General features: G+C 36.5%; 2 protein-coding genes and 1 pseudogene across 2 annotated transcripts in view; all 3 read left to right on the plus strand.

Moving 5' to 3' along the window:
- The window catches only part of LOC102181832 (NADPH--cytochrome P450 reductase), a gene marked incomplete in the record, with an annotated part of 1,163,480 nt that overhangs the window by 370,265 nt on the left and 765,329 nt on the right, over positions 1 to 27,886 (plus strand).
- On the plus strand, positions 6,314 to 7,243 carry LOC102189025 (olfactory receptor 4A47-like). The gene has a single exon (XM_005701447.2). It carries the CDS (start codon positions 6,314 to 6,316, stop codon positions 7,241 to 7,243), a length of 930 nt encoding a protein of 309 aa, XP_005701504.2.
- On the plus strand, positions 19,280 to 20,288 carry LOC102189298 (annotated as a pseudogene).

Below are 27,886 nucleotides of genomic sequence, written 5' to 3' on the forward strand. Positions count from 1 at the left end.
CCCTCCCAGTATCAGGGTCTTTTCCAATGAGTCAGGTCTTCGCATGAGGTGGCCAAAGTACTGGATTTGGGGCGGGGGTGGGGTGGAAATACAAACGTATTTACTAGGTTGGTTCAAAAGTAATTGTGGTATCTGCATTGTTAACATTTGCCATTTGATATTGGAGTACATTCTTAAATGTGGTTAAATTATATGCATCATTTTAATGCACATTTTTCACTTTATGTTTTTTGCTAATGACCTATTATTTACTCTGTATTTTATATTTCAGACTAGGGAAATGATGTTAGACAAAAAGCAAACTCAAGTGATTTTGTTATTTGAATTCAAAATGAGTGTTAAAGCAGCAGAGACCATTCACAACTCAACAATGCATCTGGCCCAGGAACTGCTAATGAACAGTTCTGGGCCAGTGGAGTGCAGTGGTGGTTCAAGAAGTTTTGCAAAGGAGATGAGAGTCTTGAAGATGAGGAGCTTAGTGGCTGACCATTGGAAGTTGACAAAGACCAATTGAAAGCAATCATCGAAGATGATTCTCTTATAATTACATGAGAATTTGCTGGAGAACTCAAAGTCAACCATTGAATGGTCATTCAGTGTTTGAAGCAAATTGGAAAGGTGAAATTGGACCAAAGAGAAGTTTCAAAGCACTTCCCAAAGCCAAACTTGCACCGAAAAAAAAAAAAAAATTCATGGTCACTGTTTGGTGGTCTGCTGCTGGTCTGATCCACTACAGCTTTCTGAATCCCAGTGAAATCATTACATCTGAGAAGTATGCTCAGCAAATCAATGAAGTAAAGTGAAATGAAGTGAAAGTTGCTCAGTTATGTCAGATTCTTTGCAATCCCATGGACTGTAGCCTGCTAGGCTCCTCTGTCCATGGGATTCTCCTGGCAAGAATACCGGAGTGGGTTGCCATTCCCTTCTCCAGGGGATCTTCCCAACCCAGGGATTGAACCTGGGTCTTCTGCATTGCAGGCAGATTCTTTACTGTCTGATCCACCAGGAAAGTCCCAGGAAATCAATGTGATGCCTCCAAAACTGCAATGCCTGCAGTCAGTTTTGGTCAACAGAAGGGGCCTAATTCTTCTTCAGGATAATGATCAACTGCACCTCACACATACAATTCTTCAAAAGTTGAACAAATGGGTCTACTAAGTTTTGCATCATCTGCCATCTTCAACCTGACCTTTTGCCAATTGACTACCATTATTTCAAGCATATCAACAACTTTTTCAGGGAAAACACTTCCACAACCAGCAGGAGGCAGAAAATGACTTCTAAGAGTTTGTGGACTCCCCAAGTCTGGATTTTTACATACAACAATAAACAAACTTATTTCTCATTGACAAAAATGTGTTGATTGCAATGATTCCTATTTTGATTAATAAAGATATTTGAGCCTACTTATTAATATGTTAATTTAATGGTCACAGTCTGAAACCGCAGTCACATTTGCACCAATCTGTTTTATTATTACTTATTGCAATTTCCATTTAAGACATCATTGTCCCATGTTGCATAAATAATTCCCTGTCACTTTGAGGGTAAAGCCATCCCACTCAGTGTTTCATCAGTAACTTTGGTACCTCTGTTTGCAAGGTGGAGTTTAACTCCAATCTGTAGTGCAAATTCTCATTGCTTTGTTGGTAAGGAAGTTTCGTATTGTAAAATCCCTTCTTTCCTCTGCAAAACCAGACAATCTGAAGTAGTCCAGAGGAGCACAAAATCCTTCAAAAGTGTTTGATAACTTGCTTATAAGATCTGAGTTTGAAATTCCAAAATAAAAAGTTTTGGTTTTTGTTCCTTCTTTCCCCTTCTTCTTCTTCTTCTTCTTTTTTTGGTCTACTTTCTTCATTGATTCATCCTGAGTATTTAAACAATGCCTGGCCCACAGGAGGTACTCAATATTTGTTGAATTGATTAAATAAAGTTTTGGAATTAACATACACAGACTACTATATCTAAAATTGCTATCCAACAAAGACCTACTGTATAGCACAGGGCACTCTGCTCAACATCTTGTAGTAGCCTAAATGGGAAAAGAATTTGAAAAAGGATAGATGTATGGATATGTATACCTGAATCACCTTGCTGTACACCTGAACTAACACATTGTTAATCAACTATATTCCAATACAAAATAAATATTACAAATACAGATTCTAATTTAGTAGTTTTGTTATTTATTGACCTGTTTACCTCTTAGAAAGAATACCTTGTTTTGTTTGAAGCCCATGATCTTTGCATATACTTTGGGTTACTGTGCTATAGTTTATGTTTTCACCGACTCGATGGACGTGAGTCTGAGTGAACTCTGGTAGTTGGTGATGGACAGGGAGGACTGGCGTGCTGCAATTCATGGGGTTGCAAAGAGTCGGACACGACTGAGCGACTGAACTGAACTGAACTGAACTGAAGCCAACTAAGGAGGTAAACTTAGTCCTTAAATTTATTTTAAAAATTGTGGTGAAATATACATAGCAATATTTACAATTTGACCATTTTAAAGTGGCACTAAGTTAATTCACGTTGTTATGCAAACATTACCACCATCCATCTCCAAAATTTTTCAGCTTTACAAACTGAAATTCCACAGCCATTAGACAAAATTCTCCATTTTCACTCACTGAGCCCTAGGCAGAGCAACTACCATTCTATTTCCTGCCTATGAATTTGACTACTTCAAGTGCCTCATGTAAGTGGAACCATATCATTTTTGTTTTTTTTGATGATTGCCTTTTTATAACTTATTATAATTTCTCTATTCCACTAAACGCTTGGCACCCTTGTTGAAAATTATCTAAACACATATAGAAAGATTTATTTCTACACTATCTATTTTACTCCATTAGTCCACTGTCCATCTTTATTTCAACACTGGGGCTGTGATTACCATAGCTTTGTATAAAATATTTTATAATCAGGAGGTATGAGACTCCCGATCTTCTTTTTATAGAGTGTTTTGACAATTTGGAGTCCTTGAGATTCCATATGAATTTTAGCATGAATTTATCTGTTTCTGCAAAAAGCAATTTTCTGATTATGATAGGGATTGCACTGAATCACTTGAAGCATTATTAACATCTTAATACTGTTGAATATTCCAGCTCATAAACGTCTTCTTGTATGCGTGTTTTCTATATATCTCTGAGCAACATTTTGTAGTTTTCAGAGCATAAAATTTTATTTTATTCTTTTTTGATGCTTTTGTAAGTGGAGTTATTTTCTTAAATTCTCCTTGGGTTGCCCATGATCAGATAGAAATTCAATTATCATTTCATAGAAATAATTTCATAGAACTAGATTTCACAGAAATCTCTCAACAAGCTGGTAATAGAATGTACCTTGACAAAGATCCATGTATGACAGATCTACAGCTAATAACTTCCTCAACATGAAAGGTTGAAAGCTTTTCCATTAAAATCTGTAATGAACAGGGCATGTTCTCTCTGGTCCTTTTTAACATAGTACTTCCATAAAAATTCCTGTGAAAATTTTAGAGTTTTCTAAGTATAGCTCCTGTTTTCTCTGAAGTGAGATAGTTTTATTCACTAATTTTATTTAGTTTTAGTTTCTGTAAGAGCGTTTCTAATGGTAGCCACTTGCTATCCTTTCAATCTCAGCTTAAGCATCACCTTTAAAGAAAGGTCATCTCTATCCACAGTAGAACTCTCTCTTATCTTTTGTCATAGCATTCTGTTTCTTATAAGCAGTAAATAAGACTCAATCTGCTTTGTTAGGTTGTCTCATTCTTTATTGTCTGACTCTAAGAAAGAAGATCCCTGCAGGAAAAGCCTCTCCCGTGTTTCCCCAGGTTTCACTAGTCTCTGTGTCCTCACTCACAGGACAGTTGCTGGCATGACAGAGGTGCCTTGACTTAAAAAATGATAATGAATCCGCCTTGATGTATGGCAAAACCAATACAATATTGTAAAGTAATTAACCTCCAATTAAAATAAATTTATATTAAAAAAGAAATAGCACTGAGAAACCTGTAAAAACTATTTATCATAATACTAAATGGATCAATGCAATCCCCACCAAAAGCTCAGCAAGTAATTTTGTGGATATCAGTAAACTCATTTTAAACTTTAAAAAATAATAGTGATTGGATTATATATCTAAAATTTTAATATATTTAATTGTTTTTTATATAATTTTCATATATTGAACCAAATTAAGGTGATTAAATTGAGTACTAAACAAAAGGAAAGAAAATCTTGCTATGGCAGATGGGGAAAGAAATAACAAATAAGTTCACTCTGACAAAATTTTTGATTATTTTTGATTGACTTTAGTCTCATAAAGATTCTTCTGATATTATTTATGTGACTTTGCCTATTAAATATCTTTATATATAGATGCTTAATAATAAAAAAAAAACCTCTGGGGGAAATCCCAGTGAATTAATTAAACAAGAATCAGTCTTGGACACATTCCAATTGTAAGACTCAATGATAATTGCAGCTGATAATTCCCCTTAACAGGAAGAAGACGTTATCCACTTAGTAACGGATCAATTTTTCAGCAGGTCTTTTTATAGACTTAAAGTATGACAAAAAAAATTATAAGAATGTCTTCCAAAATCTCAGTCAATGAGTCTGGTCATATTAATAAGACAGAATGAAAAGGGCTAAACAGTCAAATATTATTTTTCTTTTTGAAGTTAGTAGGAAATATGTTATTTCTGAAAAGCCTCCCTGCCAAATAACTAGTTCATTTCTTCTGTGTATATGTAAGATTTGCTACTCATTTTGATAAATTTCCTAACACGGTAAACTTTTGTTTTTCTGGGTGTGCACCATCGAATTCCTTTCAAATAATCAACACAATGCATAAAAAATGTGTCTCTGAATAATCTGAAAACTCCATGGAGAAAATGGACAGATAGTCAAATGAAATAAAATGCATCCTCAAGTAATAAGGTGACCTTTTGTCCTCTGTTGTCAAATTGGATGAAAAATAATTTCAAACCTTTACGTGTAACTTAAAGTCACTCTTAGATTCTGAACAAACCTCCACAAGGTAAGATTAGCAGTAAGTAGTGGGAACCAGGCTCATAACTGTGGGACTGTCTTTATTATGTAAGAAATTTAATTACTTTGAAATCAATCAAACAGCTTCAATTTTAGATTTGTGCCTTAGAAATGTATGATTTTGGGAAAATGAATGAGATCTTCTAACATTAGTTTCCTCAATTATAAAATAAGGATTACAGTTCTTGCTGCTGTCAATATTGTAAACAGTAGACTGTGACTGTATGATTAGAATATATTCTAGAATTTTTGAGCAGTAGAATGATGTCATTTGGGCTGCCTCAGGAGAACCGATTGTTGGAGGCTAGAATAAACATGGAGAGACTTGGTAGGAGCCTCTTGCAGTGGACCAGGAATAAAATGAGAAGTAGGGAACGATCAAATTTGTGGTATATTTTCATAGTAGAGTGAATAGGATTTATGAAAGGCTTATGAGAGTAACAAATGAGTGAGGAGTACAGCAATTTTTTTCTGAACAATAACATGGAAAAAGCATTTAATGAGATAAATAGGAAACATTTATTTAAATTTTGTATAGAAAATGCTTATGTTTATTATGGACATTTAAAAAGTTTTTAAATACTAAATTGCCATTCACTTGGATGTCAAAATTAGAGATGTTGCATATCCAAGTTTGCAAAGTAAGAAGAGAGGTAGGGGCTGAGGACACAAAACCACTGCTGTAGCATTTAATTGTCAGGAAAAGGGAAATATCCACCTGAGAGCCTAAGAAGTGTCAGTGAGGTCTGAGACAATTCAGGACAGGAAACTTCCATTCACAGTTTGATCTACCCACATTGATTATGTAAATTACTTCAAGTGGGCCTCAAGTATTAGACTTTTGTGACTATAAATGCTGTACTTTTTGGATTTCTCTAACTTATTTTTTTTAATTAATTCAATTCTTTTTTGCATTTCAGCAAAGCTGAAGCTTTGCTTCCTCTGGGAAGCCTTCTGTTATACCTATTTGATACACTCTTGTACTATGACTCTCAGCACTGTTTGAATATTCATTTAATGGCACTAATAACCCAAGTCTGGAATTGCCTGATTTCTTGTTGTGTGTCATAGCATTGAGGGACAGAAACTCTGTCTTCAACTTGATAATAAAATTGTCCATGACACATCGGACACAAATAGTTGTTCTATACTCGTTCTTCTAACGAATGGAAAAAAAAAATCTTACATTTGAACATTTCCCCCCTTTAACTTTCCCTCCTTGTTTTGTAGGTAAGTTGCTTCTACTATACGAAGTCACCTCCTGTACAGATTAGATGGAGTCAAAAAACAATGTAACCTACTTTGTTCTCCTGGGACTCACACAGAATCCAAAGGAGGAGAAAGCACTTTTTGTTATGTTCCTGTTTCTCTACATTTTGACTGTGGTGGGCAATTTTCTAATTATAGTCACTATAATTGTCAGTAAGTCCCTGAAAACACCAATGTACCTTTTTCTTGCTTGCTTGTCATTTATGGATATTACTTATTCCTCTTCTATTACCCCCAGATTGATCTCCGACTTGTTCTTTGGAGAAAAAACCATAACTTTCAAATCTTGCATGACCCAGCTCTTTACAGAGCACCTTTTTTCTGGATCAGGGGTCTTCCTTCTGCTGGTCATGGCCTATGACAGATACGTGGCCATCTGCAAGCCCTTGCATTATTTGGTGATCATGAGGCAAAGGGTGTGTGTTGTGCTGCTTGTGGTGTCCTGGGTTGGAGGTTTTCTGCATTCAGTAATTCAACTTAGCACTGTTTATTGGCTCCCTTTCTGTGGCCCCAATATCATTGATCACTTTCTCTGTGACATGTACCCTTTATTGAAACTCGTCTGTACTGATACCTTTGTCATTGGTATCTTAGTGCTGGCCAATGGGGGGCTGATCTGCACTGTTGTGTTTCTGCTCTTACTCATCTCCTATGGAGTCATCCTGCATTCTCTGAAGAACCTGAGTCAGGAAGGGAGGCGGAAAGCCCTCCAGACCTGTGGTTCCCACATCACTGTGGTTGTCTGCTTCTTTGTTCCCTGTATTTTCATATATGTAAGACCTGCTAAGACCTTCTACATTGATAAATCATTGACTGTGTTCTATACAGTTATAACCCCCATGCTGAATCCACTAATCTACAGTCTAAGAAATTCTGAGTTAACTTATGCTATGAAGAAGCTCTGGAAAAGAAACATCATATCCCATATTAAATAAATGCACCATCCATCATGAAGGGAGTCATTTGACATCAAAGTTCATTTTCTTTGAATGCAAAAGTCATTTTAAAAGTTGTTCTGATTTCTCCTTCTTCAACGAGTTTATGGTAATAGTAATTAAAGATTACGATTATACAACCATGGTATAACTGCAGTTTTCCTACTTTCTAGAATATAAAGACTATAATTACTTGCCCATCAGTGTATCTAGAATGATGTAATGCCTATATAGCAGGGAGTTGATATGTAATGAATTAGAGAGTAAATTTTTACATAGTTATACTGATTTTTCATCAACTTATGCATTTATATTTTTATTCTTTTTCAGGGACAGTGTAATTTTTATTCAGCATCTTGTCATTTAAGTTAGCATTTTTACTTATACAGTTTAAAATGCATAATTGTGTATGGCTTGTCTATACTATTTTTTATTTGCATTATACACAACATTTTTACTTTTATACTTTTATTGTTTACAATGAAACTGAAGTAAAATAGATAATAAATAGCATAAGTGGAAACTAAATGCTACAAAAGTGTAGTCACTCAGTAGAATCCGACTGTTTGCCACCCCATAGACTGTAGTCCACCAAGCTCCTCTGTCCATGGAATTCTATGGGCAAGAATACTGGAATGGATTGCCATTCCCTTTTCCAGGGGATCTTCCCAACCCAGGGATGGAACCTGGGTCTCCTGCATTGCAAGCAATTTCTTTACAGTCTGAGCCACAAGGAGATCCCAAAAATATGAGGTGAAATGTAAAATGAATTTTCTATTTTTCTCTCAGCTTCTTCCAGTGCTCATTCTCAGAGGCTGACCCTAAATTTGTTCCTTAATTATTATCTAGTAATCTTTTCAGATGCAAGTGTATTCTCTACACGTATATTTCTTTGTTTCTATGTATGCATCACTTGCTTTGCTATGCAATGTCTTATAGATATGCAATATCATATAGATATTTTCGTACCAGTCCATATGTATTTCTTAGATTTTCTCATTTTTCGAAACACTCTTTATAAATTTATATCAAAATCAATGTCTATTCTTTTCATGAGATTCCCAAACTTTTTAGGACAGTTATGTTTCCAATAAATGTATGGTTTTGAATATGTGCAAATATAAGATCCTAGGTATAGAATTGTTGATATTACATTTGATTCAAAGGTCATGTGGTATATGCATTTAAAATGATGATATTGATATGTATTGCCAAAATATCATTCTCTTTTTTAAAATTAATTTTAATTGGAGGAAAATTGCTTTACCATGTTGTGTTGGTTTCTGCCATACAACAGCCCAAATTAGTCATAATCATGCACATGTCACCTTGCCTCCTAGCTTAGTCAGTAAAGAATCTGCCCGCAATGCAGGAGATCCAGGTTTGATTCTGTGTCAGGAAGATCCGCTGGAGAAGGAAATGGCAACCCACTCCAGGATTCTTGCCTGGAGAGTCCCATGGACAGAGGAGCCTGACAGTCTACAGTCCAGGGGTTGCAAGAGTCAGACATGACTTAGTGACTGAACCAGCATCACTTCCATCTTGAGCCTCCCTCTCCTCCCCTGACTCCACCCCTGTAAGTCACCACAGAGTGCCAAGCTGGGCTCCCTGTGTTATATAGCAACTTCTCACAGTTATCTGTTTTACACAAGGTAGTGTATATATGCCGATGCTACTTTCTCTGTTTATCTCATTCTTTCCTTACCCTACTGTGTCCATGAGTCCCATCTCTATATCTGCATCTCCATTTCTTTCCTGCAGATAGATTCATCAACACCATTTTTCTAGATTCCATACAGCTACGTTAATATACTATATTTCTTTTTTCCTTTCTGACTTACTTCACTCCAAACTAATGCTCTTGAGGTTGTACCAACAGCTACTGTGTCTGTGCTTAGCTGCTCAGCTGTGTCCTACTCTTTGCAACTCCATAGAGTGTAGCCTGCCAGGCTTCTCTGTTCTTGGGATTTTTCAGGCAAGAATACTGGAATGGGTTGCCATTTTCTCCTCCAGGGGATCTTCCTGACTTAGGAATCGAACCTGTGTCTCTTTTACTCACTGAGCCATTGAGGAAGCCCCACTAACAGCTGTTGTTCTGTCCATAGTCCATGTGAATTTTTTTGACAACATTCTCAACAACCAGTACCTGATAAATATATGTATCACATCTGATTAAAGTTATCTTTTACTTTAATGGCAAACCTTTTGATATAATTGAGTTTGAGTATCTTCCCTCATGTTTAATTTGATTTGTATTTGTTTGTGGATTTTATATACATATGTCTTTAATCTGATTCATTCAATTATTTATTTTTATGAGAGATTTGTAAGCAAAAGAAATGATCTCTTTTACATTGTATATATAGTTAATGTTTTCTGGCTATTTGTTTTTAACCTTTTATCCTATGTAGAATTATTTTTGCCTGTAAAACTTTTTGTAGTTTATATTAAATTTAAAAAATGTATCTTGCTTTTGAAGAATTTTCTCATTTCACTTGCGCCAAAAGTTCTTCAGTTACTTTTTTCTTTTGCACTTAATTTTCCAATCATTTTTCAAATCTTACATCTTATAACATTTGATTCATCTTGAATTTATTTAGGAGTTTAAATAGGGGTTGATTGTGCTTGTTCTTTAAATTTTAGAATTTTAGAAAATATCCACCTATTTATTTTTTTGCCATTGATTTGAAATTCTGACTATTTTATTTAGAACTCCCACTGTATTTGGGTCCAATTCAAAACTTTAATCTTTCCACTGATCTCTTTATACATGTGCACCTTGACACGTAATTACTATGATAGCTAAGATATTTTGACATATGAAGACTCTAGAAGTCCCTTATTAGTATTCTTTCTCAGAATTTTGCCTAAGCCTGTATATTTCTATATCAAAATTAGTAAAAATTGAATAATAAACTAAGTATAAATAAGATAAAAATATTTAAATGAAAATTAGCTTAAAATTGTTAAAATAAATTTAAAATATGTTCAAAACTATTATTTTCATTAATAGTCCCATTGCTGCTGCTGCTAAGTCGCTTCAGTCGTGTCCGACTCTGTGTGACTCCATAGACGGCAACTCTGCCATCCCTGGGATTCTCTAGGCAAGAATACTGGAGTGGGTTGCCATTTCCTTCTCCAATGCATGAAAATGAAAAGTCAAAGTGAAGTCACTCAGTCATGTCCGACTCTTTGCGACCCCATGGACTGCAGCCTACCAGGCTCCTCCATCCCTGGGATTTTCCAGGCAAGAGTACTGGAGTGGGGTGCCATTGCCTTCTCCAATAGTCCCATTAAGAAGGTTACTTTACAAAGAGTTTATACCTTTAGAGTATTAAAAAAAACTGTTATCCAGATAAGAATTGGTGCCTTCAGTTAACAAGTCACCTATTGTATCATTGGGTTGAACTTGCAGTTCCTGCCCATGTTTCTAATCCCTTGTAGATGGCTGCTGTTCTTTAGCTATGACACCTAAAATACTACCTGACACTTGCTTTAGGGAAAAAATAATCTCTTTCAAGGAAGTTCAGGACTTAAATCACTGTGGAGCATCTTGTGCTGCTGAGATCTTCTTGCCATGCTCTGTGCTAGGTGCTAGGTGGCCTCAGTCCTGTCTGACTCTTTGCAACTCTATGGACCATGACCGGCCAGGATTCTCTGTCCATGGGCTTTGCCAGGAAGAATATAGCCCCTCGCCAAAAAAAAAAAAGAAAAAAAAGAAAAAAAAGAAAACCTATAAAAATGTTTTAGAGATTTATTTTTTCTGAAGTGCAAACATGTTTAATTTATTGTGACTTATTACAACCCCAGGTGGCACTCGTGGTAAGGAAGCCACCTGCCAATGCAAGAGATGCAAGAGACTTGGGTTTGCTCCCTGGATTGGGAGCATCCCCTGGAGCAGACAGTGGCAACCCACTCTAGTATTCTTGCCTGAAAAATTCCATGGAGGAGACTGGCAGGCTGCTCAAGTCGATTACATAATACTTGGATATTGACAATACATACTAGCATTTTAAAAATAGATAATCAACAAGGCCTACTCTATAACAGAGAGAACTATATTCAATATTTTGTAATAACCAAAATGGAAAAAGAATTTGATACAATAGATACATATATATGTATAACTCAGTCCCTTTGCCTTACACTGGACACTAACACATTATTGATCAGGTGTACTCTAATATAAAATAAAAAATAAAAAATAGAAAATTTAATTGTGAAACATGTATAATATCATATATGAAACGAATCACCAGTCCAGGCTTGATGCATGATACTGAATGCTTGGGGCTGGTGCACTGGGACGACCCAGAGGGATGGTAGAGGGAGGGGGGTTCAGGATGGGGAACACGTGTATACCTGTGGCGGATTCATGTTGATGTATGGCAAAACCAACACAATATTGTAAAGTAATTAGCCTCTAATTAAAATAAATAAATTTAAATTAAAAAATAAAATAAATAAATTTACATTAAAAAAAAGAAAATTTAATTTAGTGGTTTTGCCATTGGATTAACATATTTGCCTCTTAAACAAGTTAGCCAAGTTTATCTGAAGCCAATGATATTTGCATATGCTTTGGGCTATCTAGCTATCATAAACCAATTAATGAAGTCACCTTAGGTCTTTTTCTTTTTGTTCCTTTTAAGAAACAGACTTCATTTTATTTTATTTTTTTTTGACATGGAATGCAAGCCATTCCAGTATTCTTGCCTTGGGGAATCCCATGGACAGAGGAGCCTGGTGGGGTACAGTCCAAGGGGTTGCAAAGAGTTGGGCATGACTGAGCAACTAACACATACATTGTTTTGTTTATTTATTGCTTGCACTGGGTCTTCATTGCTGCGCGTGGGATTTTTATAGTTGTGGAGAGTGGGGGCTGCTCTCTAGTTGCGGTGCATGGGTTTCTTATTTCTGTGGCTTTTTTTGTTGAGGAGCATAGGCTCTAGGTGCACGGGCTTCAGTAGCTGCAGCCTGAGGGCTCTGTAGTTGTGACTTGCTGTCTCTAGGGTGCCTGGGCTTCAGTAATTGCAGCACCAGGGCTCATTAGTTGTGGCTAGAGGACCCTGGAGTATGCAGACTTTGGTAGTTCTGGCATGCAGCTCTCAAGCCATGCCTCTCAGGCTCTAGAGCCTGTGCTCAGTGGTTGTGGAGCATGGACTTAATCGCTCAGCAGCATGAGGAATTTTCCAAGACCAGGGATTGAACCTATGTCACCTACACTGGCAGGCAAATTCCCATCCACTGCCCCACCAAAGAAGTCCCTTAGTTCTTACATTTATTTTGAATATTGTGGTCATATATACATAAAGAAGGTTGAGTGTCAAAGAATTGATGCTTTTGAAATGTGGTAGTGGAGAAGACTCTTGGGAATCCCTTGTGCAGTAAAGAGATCAAACCAGCCAACCCTAAAGGAAATCAACCCTGACTATTCTTGGAAGGACTGATGCTGAAGCTGAAGCTCCAATATTTTGGCCACCTGATACAAAGAGCTAACTCATTGGAAAAGACCCTGATTCTGGGAAAGATTGAAGGCAGGAAGAGAAGGGGATGACAGAGGATGAGATGGTTAGATAGGATCACAAACTCAATGAGCATGACTTTGAGCAGACTCCAGGAGATCAAAAAAGGACAGGGAAGCCTGGTCTGCTGCATCCCATGAGATCAGCAGAGTTGGACATGACTTAGTAAAACATACATAATAAAATTTACAATTTTAATCATTTTAAATTGACACATACTTGTTATGCAAACACTACCACTATCCATCTCCTAAACTTTTCCGACTTCCCAAACTGAAATTAGTCATTAAACAAAATTCTCCATTTAAGCTCATGGAACCCCATTATGAATCTGACTGCTTCAAGTGCTTCATGTAAGTGAAATCATACAATAATTGCTTTTTTGTGATTGCCTTTTTATAACTTGTTATAATATCTTTTCCCCACTAAATACTCTTGGCACCCTTGTTGAAAATTATCTAAAGACATATACAAAGGTTTAATTCTAGACTTTCTATTTATTCCATTAGTCTGCTGTCCATCTTTATTAGAATACTGGTGCCATGATTATCATTGCTTTGTATAGTATGTTTTAAGGTCAGGAAGTATGAGACCCCCAGCTTTCTTGTTTTCAAGATTGTTTTGGCAATTTCGAGTCCTTGAGATTTCTTATGAATTTTACCATGGATTTTTCTATTTCTGCAAAATCAGTTTTGCTATTTGGATCTGTAGATCACTTGAGATAATATTAACAGCTTAATACTTTTAAATGTCGCAGATCATAAATGTCTTTTCATATTTGTGTGTGTTCCATAATATCTCTCAGTAACCTTTTGTAGTTTTCGGTTTACAAGACTTGTCTCTTTGGTTAAGTTTACTTAAATTTTTTTTTGATGCTTTTTATGTGGAATTATATTCTTAATTTTTCCTTGAGTTGTTAATTTTCACATAGAAATTCAACATTATTTTGTAAAAACATCTCCCAACAAATTGGAAATAGAAGGAGTGTACCTTGACATAAGAAAGTCCATACATAACAGATCTATAGCTAGCATCATCCACAACATAGAAAGGTTGGAATCTTCCTCATTAAAATCTAGGATAAGACAAAAGGGCACACTCTCACAAGTCCTTCTATAACATGGCACTGCCATAAAAATTCCTGTGAAAAGTTTATATTTTTCTAAATATAGGCCCTGTCATCTCTGAAAGGAGATAATTTTTTTTAAATTTTTATTTAGTATTAATTATTCTCTAAAAGTGCTTCTATTGACAGCAACTTCCTACCTTTCAATCACAGCTTAAATATAACCTTTTAAGAAGGGACTTCTCCGATTACATTATCCACAGTAGACTTCTCCCTCTTCTTTTCTGTCACATTATTCTATTTATTACATTATAAGCCCTGAATAAGACTATAACTACTATATTAAACGTCTCCTTCTTATTGTCTGACTTATTATCATATCCACGCAAGAAAAAGCTTTCTACATAATTTTCCCTCTGGTTTTATTAAGTGCTGTGTCCCAACCCATAGCACAGTTGCTGGCGTAAGAAATGTGCCCTAACTTTTTTTAAAAAATTAATTAATTAATTTATTTTTTTAATTTTAAAATCTTTAATTCTTACATGCGTTCCCAAACATGAACCCCCCTCCCTCCTCCCTCCCCATAACATCTCTCTGGGTCATCCCCATGCACCAGCCCCAAGCATGCTGTATCCTGCGTCAGACATAGATTGGCGATTCGATTCTTACATGATAGTATACATGTTAGAATGCCATTCTCCCAAATCAACCCACCCTCTCCCTCTCCCTCTGAGTCCAAAAGTCCGCTATACACATCTGTGTCTTTTTGCTGTCTTGCATACAGGGTCGTCATTGCGATCTTTCCAAATTCCATATATATGTGTTAGTATACTGTATTGGTGTTTTTCTTTCTGGCTTACTTCACTCTGTGTAATCGGCTCCAGTTTCATCCATCTCATCAGAACTGATTCAAATGAATTATTTTTAATGGCTGAGTAATACTCCATTGTGTATATGTACCACAGCTTTCTTGTCCATTCATCTGCTGATGGACATCTAGGTTGTTTCCATGTCCTGGCTATTATAAACAGTGCTGCGATGAACATTGGGGTACATGTGTCTCTTTCAATTCTGGTTTCCTCAGTGTGTATGCCCAGCAGTGGGATTGCTGGGTCATAAGGTAGTTCTATTTGCAATTTTTTAAGGAATCTCCACACTGTTAACTACAGTGGCTGTACTAGTTTGCATTCCCACCAACAGTGTAGGAGGGTTCCCTTTTCTCCACACCCTCTCCAGCATTTATTGCTTGCAGATTTTTGGATCGCAGCCATTCTGACTGGTTTGAAGTGGTACCTCATTGTGGTTTTGATTTGCATTTCTCTGATAATGAGTAATGTTGAGCATCTTTTCATGTGTTTGTTAGCCATCCGTATGTCTTCTTTGGAGAAATGTCTATTTAGTTCTTTGGCCCATTTTTTGATTGGGTCGTTTATTTTTCTGGAATTGAGCTGCAGAAGTTGCTTGTATATTTTTGAGATGAGTTGTTTGTCAGTTGCTTCATTTGCTATTATTTTCTCCCATTCAGAAGGCTGTCTTTTCACCTTGCTTATATTTTCCTTTGTTGTGCAGAAGCTTTTAATTTTAATTAGATCCCATTTGTTTATTTTTGCTTTTATTTCCAGAATTCTGGGAGGTGGATCATAGAGGATCCTGCTGTGATTTATGTCTGAGAGTGTTTTGCCTATGTTCTCCTTTAGGAGTTTTATAGTTTCTGGTCTTACATTTAGACCTTTAATCCATTTTGAGTTTATTTTTTTGTGTGGTGTTAGAAAGTGATCTAGATTGGAAAAAAAGAAGTAAAACTTTCACTGTTTGCATATGACATAATCCTCTACATAGAAAACCCTAAAGATTCCACCAGAAAATTACTAGAGCTAATCAATGAATATAGTAAAGTTGCAGGATATAAAATCAACACACAGAAATCCCTTGCATTCCTATACTCTAATAATGAGAAAGTAGAAAAAGAAATTAAGGAAACAATTCCATTCACCATTGCAATGAAAAGAATAAAATACTTAGGAATATATCTACCTAAAGAAACTAAAGACCTATATATAGAAAACTATAAAACACTGATGAAAGAAATCAAAGAGGACACTAATAGATGGAGAAATATACCATGTTCATGGATCGGAAGCATCAATATAGTGAAAATGAGTATACTACCCAAAGCAATTTACAAATTCAATGCAATCCCTATCAAGCTACCAGCCATATTTTTCACAGAACTAGAACAAATAATTTCAAGATTTGTATGGAAATAGAAAAAACCTCGAATAGCCAAAGCAATCTTGAGAAAGAAGAATGGAACTGGAGGAATCAACTTGCCTGACTTCAGGCTCTACTACAAAGTCACAGTCATCAAAACAGTATGGTACTAGCACAAAGACAGACATATAGATCAATGGAACAAAATAGAAAGCCCAGAGGTAAATCCACACACATATGGACACCTTATCTTTGACAAAGGAGGCAAGAATATACAATGGAGTAAAGACAATCTCTTTAACAAGTGGTGCTGGGAAAACTGGTTAACCACTTGTAAAAGAATGAAACTAGGTCACTTTCTAACACTGCCTTAACTTTTAAAAACAATTAATAATTGGATAAATTATTAGTTGTTACATCTAAAACTTTAAAACATTTAATTTTATTTTTACTATAATGTTATTTACTTAACCAAATTTTAAGGTGATTAAATCTAGTATTAAATAAAAGGAAATATATTCTTTCCATGGCAGGGGAGAATATATTAATAAGTCCATTAGATCAAAATGAGTGAGTCTATATTTTATCCTTATTGATAGCAGCCTCATAAAAATTCTAAAGCTACTTTTTTTGCATGTTGTACCTTTCTGATATTAATTATGTGATTTGCTCTACTAATATCTTCACATATTTTTTTGTTGTTTACTATCTAGGTTATGTCTGATTCTTTTGCCACCCTATAGGTTGTAGCCTGCCAGGCTCCTCTGTCCATGAGATTTCCCAGGCAAGTATACTGGAATGGGTTGCTATTTCCTTCTCCAGGGGATCTTCCCAACTCAGGGGACAAATCTGAATCTAATGCATTGGCAAGTGAATTCTTCATTGCTGAGCCACCAGGAAAGCCCTTATAGATGTTCTTTGAAACCTTTGTGTAAAATCACAATGAATTAATTAAACAAGAATCAACCTTGGACACAGTCCCAGACTTAGTGATAATTGCAGCTGAAAGGGATGAAATATCCCGTGATCTTCACCCCTAATAGAAAGAAGATGCTATTTGCTTAGTAACTGGCATACAAACTTAGGGATGTCCTTTCTTAGACATATTAGTTAGTTAGTGTTAGTCGCTCAGTCGTGTCCGACTGTGACCCCATGGACTGCAGTCCACCAGGCTCCTCTGTCCATAAGATTTTCCAGGCAAGAATGCTGGAGTAGGTTGCCATTTCCTTCTCCAGGGGATCTTCCCTACCCAGGGATTGAACCCAGGTTTCCTGCACTCCAGGTAGATTCTTTACCGACTGAGCATGGCTTAAAAAGAATCATGGGAATGTCTTTCAAAATCACAATCAACTAGTCTGGGCATGTTAACATGACAGAGTGAAAAGAACTGAACAGTCAAATGCTATACTTATTTTTAAAGTTAGTAGGAAAGAAGTTACTTGTGAAAAATTTCCCTGCCAAATAGCTAGCTGATTTCTTCTATGTATATATAGGATTTGCTGGTCATTTTGATTTATTTCTTAATGCAATAAACTTGTTTTTCATTGTGTGCACCATGGAATTCCTTTCAAATAATTTACACTGCACTTTAAAATGACCTGAATAATTAGAAGACTCCATGTAGTAAGTGGTGAATAAACTATATGCTCAAGTAATAAGGTGGCCTTTTGTTCTCTATTGTCAAACTGGATGAAAAATAATTTCAAGTGTTTATGAATAACTTTAAGTGATTCTTCAGGTTCTGAACAAGCCTCCAGAAGATAAGACTAACATTAAATAGTGGAAACCAAGCTCACAGCTGTGAGACTTTCTTTATTATATAAGAAAGTTAATTACTTTGAAATCAATCAAACAGATTTAAGTCTAGGTATAGCACTTAAAAATGTGTACTTGAGAAAGTGAATTAGATATTCTGAGCCTTAATTTCTTCACTTCTGAAATAGATTACAGTTCTTGCTACTGTAAATATTAAATGTGTTACATTAAACTATGAGTGCATGATTGGAATATACTGTAAGAGTTTGGAGAAGTAGAGTGATGTTATCAGAATAAGATTAAAAAGGACAATTTGGTCTTCTTCAGGAGAACCAACTTTTGAGTCCAGTATAAATGTGGCGAGACTTAGAAGGAGGCTGTTACAGTGGGTCAGGAAGAAATTAAGAAGTAGGGAATGATCAAATCTGTGATATATTTTGAAAGTAGAGTTAGTAGGATTTATTTAAGTTTTATGAAAGTGACAAATGAGTAAAGAGCACTGAAATTTTGTCTGAACATTAACATGAAAATTATAGTATTTAATGGGATAAGGAATGCCTCTTTAAATTTTATTTAGAAAATATTCATGTTTATTCTGGAAAACTAGAAGTTATGTTTTACAAATAGTAAATTTCTATTCAGTTGGATTTCAAAGTTAGAGATGTTGCAAATAAACATTTGAAATTTAGGGGAAAGGTAAGGACTGGAGACAGAAAATTAGACTGCTACAGTTTAATTGATTGGTCCAAAATGGGAAATAACCACCAAAAGACTGAAGTGTCAGTGAGGTTTGAGACAATTTAGGGCAAGGATCTTCTATTCACACATTCATCTACCCCCACTGATTATGTGTATTATGTTAAGTGAGTTTCATGTATTATATTTGTGTCTTTATAAATGCTGCACCTTTTCATGACTGTCTATTTCTTTATACTTTCAATTATTTTTTACACTCAGCTGAAGCATTACTTCCTCTTGAACGTCTTCTGTGATACCACTTGATATACTCCTTTATTCTGACTCTTTGGTGCTGTATGAATTTAATGGAACTTAATACACGTGTCTTTGGCATCACCGACTTGATGGACGTGAGTCTGAGTGAACTCTGGGAGTTGGTGATGGACTGGGAGGCCTGGGTGCTGCAATTCATGGGGTCGCAAAGAGTTGGACATGACTGAGCAACTGAACTAACTAACTAACTAATACATGTGTCTGGAATGCTTGGGTTTTTGTTCTGTGTCATATTACTGAGGTTAAAAACAACAACAACAACAAAAAGAACTATGCCTTTTTCAACTTGATAATCAAAATGTCTATGACACATTAGACACAAATGGATGTTCTATTGACGTTCTTACAGTGAATGGATATATAAACAAGTATTCTTATACATTTGAGCATTTTTACCCTTTAACTGTTATCCCCTTTGTTTTTAGGTAAACTGCTTGAATATGTGAAGTCAGCGCCTGTCCAGATTAGATGGAATCAAGAAATAATGTAATCTACTTTGTACCTGGGTCTCACACAGAATCCAAAGGAGTGGAAAGTCCTTTTAGTTTTGTTCTTGTTCATCTGCCTTTTGACTCTGGTGGGCAACCTTCTTATTATAGTGACTCTAGCTGTCAATAAGACCTTGAGCTCACTGATGTACTTTTTTTCTCGCCAGCTTATCATGTATGGATGTCACTTACCCCACTTCTATCATCCCCAGATTGATTTGAGTTGTTATTCGGGGAAAAACACATATCCTTTGAATCTTGTATGACCCCACTGTTTGCAGGGAACCTTTTTGCTGGATCAGGGGTCTTCCTTCTGCTGGTCATGGCCTATGATCGCTATGTGGCCATCTGTAAGTCCTTGCGTTATTTGATGATCACAAGGCAGAGGGTGTGTGTTGTGGTGCTGGTGCTGTCCTGGGTTGGAGGTTTCTTGCACTCAGTAATTCAACTGTGCACTGTTTATGGGCTCCCATTCTGTGGTCCCAATGTCATTGACCACTATATGTGTGACATGTACCCCTTATTGGAACTCGTCTGTACTGACACCTGTGTTACTGGCATCTTAATTGTGGCCAGTGGAGGACTGATCTGCTCTATCGTGTTTCTGCTCTTACTCGTCTCCTATGGAGTCATCCTGCACTCTCTGAAGAACCTGAGTCAGGAAGGGAGGCAGAAAGCCCTCCAGACATGTGGTTTCCCACATCACTGTGGTTGTCTGCTTCTTTGTTCCCTGTATTTTCATGTATGCAAGATCTGCTAAAACATTCCCCAATGACAAATTATTGAGAGTGTTTTATACAGTCATAACCCCCATGCTGAACCCATTAATCTACAGTATAAGAAGTTCTGAGTTAACTTATGCTATGAAGAAACTCTGGAGAAGAAACATTATATATTTCATATTAAATAATTGCATCAGCTACAATAAAGGGAGTCATTTGTCATCAAGGTCCATTTCCTTAGAATGCAGAAGCCATTTTAAAATTTGATTCTGATTTTAAATATTTTCTTTAAAAAGAAAAAATTATCTTTCTTCAACGAGTTTATGATAATTGTAATTAAAGATTACACCTATACAGCTGTGCTATTAATAACAGTTTCCTCCATGCTAAAATGTAAGGTCCATAATAATCTTTATCACTGTACCTAAAAATGTGTAATACCTGTATGTTGTTGCTATTGCTAAGTCACTTCAGTCGTGTCTGACTTGTGCGACCCCATAGATGGCAGCCCGCCAGGCTCCCCCATCCCTGGGATTGTCCAGGCAAGAACACTGGAGTGGGCTGCCATTTCCTTCTCCAATGCATGAAAGTGAACAGTGAACGTGAAGTTCAGTCAGGTCTGACTCTTTGTGACCCCATGGACTGCAGTCTAACAGGCTCCTCCGCCCATGGGAATTCCCAGACAAGAGTACTGGAGTGGGGAGCCATCACCTTCTCTGATTACCTGTATAGTAAGGAATTAATAATTAATTATGAAGTGAGAAAAGTACAATATAGTAACATTGATTTTTAATCATTTTATGCATTTACCGTTTTTACTCTTTTTCAGAGACAGATAATTTTTGCTTAAATTCTTGTAATTTAAGGGAAATTTTTAATTTTTACAATTTAAAATATTTAATTCTATATAGGTCCCTTTATTAGCATATTTAAGATGCATTATACACACATTTTTCACTTTAATACTGTAAGTGTAAACAAGAAAATTAAAGTAAAATAGATAATAATAAACAGAATAAATAAAACCAAATAATATGGGGTGAAGTGTCAAACAAATTTCCCCGTTTTCTCTTAATATTTTCCATTCTTCATTCTAAGATGTAGAATCTAAATTTTTTTCTTGATTTTCATCTGGTAAAAATCTTTGCAAATGCTAGTCTATTTACCATATGTATATTTGTTTTTTCTGTATATATCAGATTTGCTTTTACTATGCCGCATCTTAAAGATATTTCAATACCAGCTCAAACATATCCCTTAACTTTTCTCATGTTTCACAATACTCCTTACAAATTTATTTTAAAATCCATATGCCCATTCCTTTTCATGTGATTGCTAAACATTTTTATGACAAAGAGCTTTCAAAGAAATACATTTATCTGAATATGTGCAAATATGATTTCCTAGGCATAGAATTGCTGATTTGATATTTGAATCAATAATCAGGTAACATTTGCATTTAAAATGTTGATATGGATAGTTATTGATAAACTATTGTTCTTGAGGTTGTACAACAGCTACAGTATCATCTACTGTCAGTGAGAATTCTTTTGTCCACGTTTTCAAGTCCAGTACCTGATAAATATTTATGACAACTGATTAAAGTTATTTTTATACTTTGCTACCCTTTTGACATAATTTAGCTGGGCATCATTCTATATGTTTATTTGATTTGTATTTATTCTTTGTGGATTATATATATATATATATATGTCTTATTTATTTCATTCAATTTTTGATTTTTGTGAGATTAAATAAGGAGATCCAACCAGTCCATTGTGAAGGAGATCAACCCTGGGATTTCTTTGGAAGGAATGATGCTAAAGCTGAAACTCCAGTACTTTGGCCACCTCATGCAAAGAGTTGACTCATTGGAAAAGACTCTGATGCTGGGAGGGATTGGGGGCAGGAGGAGAAGGGGACGACCGAGGATGAGATGGCTGGATGGCATCACGGACTCAATGGACGTGAGTCTGAGTGAACTCTGGGAGATGGTGATGGACAGGGAGGCCTGGCGTGCTGCGATTCATGGGGTCGCAAAGAGTCGGACACGACTGAGCGACTGCAATGAACTGATCTGAACTGAACTGAGATTATATACAAAAGAAATGATCTCTTTCACATTGTATATATAATTAATACTTTTTGGTTATATGTTCTTAACGTTTTATCCTATGTGGAGTGCTTTTGCATGTAATATTTCTATATTTTATATTCAAATTTTTGTATACTGCTTATGAAAAATTTTCTCATTTCAATTGTGACAATGCTTCAGTTCTCTTTTAGTATTTAATTTTTGGAACATTTTTGATATCATATGAAAAGTTTTGATTTGTCTTGAATTAATTTTGCTATAGGAGTTAAATATGGATTGAATTTTCAGTTGTTTCCCTAATTTTTAGGGCTTTTTTAAAATAGTCACATAAATATCTTTTCCCTTTTGATTTGAAATTCTGAATATTGTATCCTGAAGTCCAGTGTATTTGGATCTGATTCAAGACTCTATTCTTTTTCATTGATCTCTATATTCATGTGCAAATTGACAAATAATATAATTGCTATGATGTATAATACATTTTGATAAGTAAAGAGGCTAGCAGTCACTCATTACTATTCTTTTTCAGAGGTATGCCTAAGTTTGTATATTTATGTTCCAAATATTATAAACAAAATATGGGGAAGGGGGAGGGAGAGGGGTTCAGGCTGGGGAGCATGTGTATACCTGTGGCGGATTCATGTTGATGTATGGCAAGACCAATACAATATTGTAGAGTAATTAACCTCCAATTAAAATAAATAAAATTATATTAAAAATAATACATTAAATATAAGTAAGATAAATAATATATTTTGAAATGAGGTTAAAATAATAGTTTAGTCAAAAAATACTATTCAGTTATTATTTTCAATAAGATTCACTGTTGGAAGGTTAATTTTCATTTCAGTTCAGTTCAGTCACTCAGTCATGTCCAACTATTTGCAACCCCATGTACTGCAGCAAGCTAGGCCTCCCTGTCCATCACCAACTCCTAGAATTTACCCAAACCCATGTCCATCGAGTCGGTGATGCCATCAAACCATCTCACCCTCTGCAGTCCCCTTCTCTTCTCACCTTCAATCTTTCCCAGCATCAGGGTCTTGTTCAATGAGTTAGTTCTACTCATCAGGTGCCCAGATACTGGAGTTTCAGCTTCAACATCAGTCCTTCCAATGAATATTCAGGACTAATTTCCTATAAGATGGGCTGGTTGGATGTCCTCCAGTCCAAGAGATTCTGAAGAATCTTCTCCAACACCACAGTTCAAAAGCAGCAATTCTTGGCACTCAACTTTCTTATTGTCCAGCTCTCACATCCATATATGACTACTGGAAAAACGACAGCTTTGACTAGATGGACTGTTGTTGGCAAAGTAATGCCTCTACTTTTTAATATGCTGTCTAGGTTGGTCATACCTTTTCTTCCAAGGAGCAAGTGTCTTTTAATTACATGGCTGCAGTCTCCAACATCAGTGATTTTGGAGCCCAAAATAAAGTGAACCAATGTTTCCACTGTTTCCCCATCTACTTGCCATGAAGTGAGGGGACCAGATGCCATGATCAGCTTTCTGAATGTTGAGCTATAAGTTAAATTTTCACTCTACTTTTTCACTTTCTTCAAAAGGCTCTTTAGTTATTCTTCACTTTCTGCCAAAAAGATGGTGCTATTTGCATATCTTACATTACTGATATTTCTCCTGGCAATCTTGATTCCAGCACGTGCTTCTTCCAGCCCAGCATTTCTCATGATGTACTCTGCATATAAGTATAAGCAGGGTGACAATATACAACCTTGATGTACTCCTTTTCCTATTTGGAACCAGTTTGTTTTTCCATGTCCAGTTCTAACTGTTGCTTCCTGACCTGCATACAGGTTTCTCAAGAGGTAGGTCAGGTGGTCTGGTATTCCCATCTCTCACAATTTTCGTTTATTGTGATCCACGCAGTCAAAGGCTTTGGCATACTCAATAAAGCAGAAATAAATGTTTTTCTGGAACTTTCTTGCTTTTTTGATGATCCAGTGCATGTTGGCAATTTGATCTCTGGTTCCTCTGCCTTTTCTAAAACCAGCTTGAACATCAGGGAGTTCACGGTTCACATATTGCTGAAGCCTGGCTTGGAGAATTTTAAGCATTACTTTACTAGCATGTGAGATGAGTGCAATTGTGCGGTAGTTTGAACATTCTTCGGCATTGCCTTTCTTTGGGATTGGAACGAAAACTGACCTTTTCCAGTCCTGTGGCCACTGCTGAGTTTTCCAAATTTGCTGGCATATTGAGTGCAGCACTTTCAGAGTGTCATCTTTCAGGATTTGAAATAGCTCCACTGGAATTCCATCACCTCCACTAGCTTTGTTCAAAGTGATGCTTCCTACGGCCCACTTGACTTCATATTCCAAGATGTCTGGCTCTAGGTGAGTGATCACACCATCGTGGTTATTTGGGTCATGAAGATCATTTTTGTAGAGTTCTTCTGTGTATTCTTGCCACCTCTTCTTAATATCTTCTGCTTCTGTTAGGTCCATACCATTTCTGTCCTTTATTGAGCCCATCTTTGCATGAAATGTTCCCTTGGTATCTCTAATTTTCTTGAAGAGATCTCTAGTCTTTCCCATTCTGTTCTTTTCCTCTATTTCTTTTCATTGATTGCTGAGGAAGGCTTTCTTATCTCTCCTTGCTATTCTTTGGAACTCTGCATTCAAATGGGTATGTCTTTCCTTTTCTCCTTTGCTTTTCACTTCTCTTCTTTTCACAGCTATTTGTAAGGCCTTCTCAGACAGCCATTTTGCTTTTTTGCATTTCTTTTTCTTGGGCTGTCTTGATCCCTGTCTTCTGTACAATGTCACGAACCTCCATCCATAGTTCTTCAGGCACTCTGTCAATCAGATCGAATCCCTTGAATCTGTTTGTCACTTCCACTGTGTAATCATAAGGGATTTGACATATGTCATACCTGAATGATCTAGTCGTTTTCCCTACTTTTCTCACTTTAAGTATGAATTTTTCAATAAGGATGAACCACAGTCAGCTCCTGGTCTTGTTTTTGCTGACTGTATAGAGTTTCTCCATCTTTGACTGCAAAGAATATAATCAATCTGATTTCATATTGACCATCTGGTGATGTCCACGTGTAGAGTCTTCTCTTGTGTTGTTGGAACAGCGTGGTTGCTGTTACCAGTGCATTCTCTTGGCAAAGCTCTATTAGCCTTTGCCCTGCTTCATTCTGTAATCTAAGGCCAAATTTGCCTTATACTCCAGGTGTTTCTTGACTTTCTACTTTTGCATTCCAGTGCCCTATATGAAAATGACATCTTTTTGGGGGTGTTAGTTCTAGAAGGTTAGTTCTCTAGGTCTTCATAGAACCACTTAATTTCAGCTTCTTCAGCATTGCTCATCATGGTATAGACTTGGATTACCGTGATGTTGAATGGTTTGCCATAGAAACAAACAGAGATCATTCTGTCTTTTTTGAGATTGCATCCAAGTATTGCATTTGGACTCTTTTGTTGATTATGATGGCTACTCCATTTCTTCTAAGGGATTCTTGCCACAGTAGTAGATACAATAGTCATCTGAATTAAATTCACCTATTCCAGTCCATTTTACTTAACTGATTCCTAAATTTTCGACGTTCACTCTTGCCATCTCCTGCTTGACCGCTTTCAATTTGCCCTGATTCATGGACCTAACGTTTCAGTATCCTATGCAATATTGCTCTTTACAGCATCAGACTTTGCTTCCATCACCAGTCTCGTTCACAAATGGATGTTGTTTTTGCTTTGGCTCCATCTCTTCATTCTTTCTGGAGTTATTTTCCCACTGATCTCCAGTAGCATATTGGGCACCTACCACCCTAGGGAGTTCATCTTTCAATGTTCTATCTTTTTGCCTTTTCATACTGTTCATGGGGTTCTCAAGACAAGAATACTGAAGTGGTTTTCCATTCCCTTCTCCAGGGGCCCACATTTTGTCAGAACTCTCCACCATGACCCATCTGTCTTGGGTGGCCCTACATGGCATGGCTCACAGTTTCGCTAAATTAGACAAGGCTGTGGTCCATGTGATCAGATTGGTTTGTTTTCTTTGACTGTGATTTTCATTCTCTCTGCCCTCTGATGAAGAAGGATAAGAGGCTTATGGAAGCTTCCTGATGGGAGAGACTGACTGAGGGAGAAATGATCTTGTTTTGATTGGCATGGCCATGCTCAGTAAATCTTTAATCCAATTTTCTGTTGATGGGTGGATTGATTTTACAGGAGTTGATATCTTTAGAGTACAAAACTGTGACACAGATATGAAAGATGTCTTCAGTTAAAAGTCACCTTTTTAAAATTTGTGTAGAGCTTACAGTTCCTGTTGTGTTTCTGTCCCTTGTGGACATCTGCTGTTCTTCACCTGTAACACCTGAAATACCAACTGTCACTGGCTGTAAGAAAGCAATCATCTCTTTCAGGAAGTCCAGGACTCATGTCTTTGCTGAGTATCTTTTGCTGCTGAGATCTTCCCGCCCATAGTGGTTGCCAATGAGCACTATGCGGCCATCTGCAAAACCTTGAACTGTGAAACCATCATGAGTGAAACGAATATGGCTATCTCATTCAAGTAATAGGAGCTGGAGGGTTGTATTTGCAACCACACAGATCTTCATAGTGTGGCTGCCTGTCTGTGGTTCAATGTCATGGACCATTCTGGTGTGCCTTGAACCCTTTACTGAAACTTGTCTGAATGGAATTCACATCCTTGGTCTATGTTGCTGTCAACCATTGGTTCATTTACCCATTAAAATATTTTCACCTGTTGGTCTCCTATGTGGTCATCTTGTCCTCCCTAGAGACATAGCTTGGAGGGGAGATGCAAAGTTCTCTCCACCTATGTCTCTCACATCACTGCGGTCATCTTAGTTTTTGTACCCTGCTTATTTGTGTATTTGTACCCAAGGTTTGGGTACATTTTATGTCATGATAAGGCATTTGTTAAACTTCTTAAACTTCACATTCAGAAATTTTGACGTGAAAATGCTATGAGTAAGTTCTAGGATGAAAAAGTGATTTTGGGAAATTATCATAACAAAAAAAAAAGCGAGTTTTTCTTTAAAATGGAAAAGCGAAAAAAACAATTTTTATTTTCTTTTTAATTAATTAATTTATTTTAATTGATAGCTAATTACTTTACAATATTGTGGTGGTTTTTGCCATACATTGATATGAATCAGCTATGGGTGTACATGTGTTCTCCATCCTGAACCTCCCTCCCACCTCCCTCCCCATCCCATCCCTCAGGGTTCTCCCAGTGCACTGGCCCCAAGTGCCCTGTCTCATTCATCAAACCTGGACTGATGACCTATTTAACATATGATAATATGCATGTTTCAGTGCTGGTCTCTCAAATCATCCCACCCTCACCTTCTCTCACAGAGTCCAAAAATCTGTTCTTTATATCTGTGTCTCTTTTGCTGTCTCGCATATAGAGTCATAATTATCATCTTTCTAAATACCATATATATGTGTAATATACTGTTTTGGTGTTTTTCTTTCTAACTTACTTCACTCTGCATAATAGGCTCCAGTTTCATCCATCTCATTAGAACTGATTCAAATGCATTCTTTTTAATAGCTGAGTAATATTCCATTGTGCATATGTACCACAGCTTTCTTATCCATTTGTCTGCTGGTGGACATCTAGGCTGCTTCTACATCCTAGCTATTGTAAACAGTGCTGCAATGAACATTGGGGTACATGCATCTCTTTCAATTCTGGTTTCCTTGGAGTGTGTGCCCAGAAGTGGGATTGCTGGGCCGTGTGGCAGTTCTATTTCCAGTTTTTTAAAGG

The sequence above is a fragment of the Capra hircus genome, chromosome 25 (genome assembly GCF_001704415.2).
Source record: "Capra hircus breed San Clemente chromosome 25, ASM170441v1, whole genome shotgun sequence".
In the NCBI taxonomy this organism is placed as follows: domain Eukaryota; kingdom Metazoa; phylum Chordata; class Mammalia; order Artiodactyla; family Bovidae; genus Capra; species Capra hircus.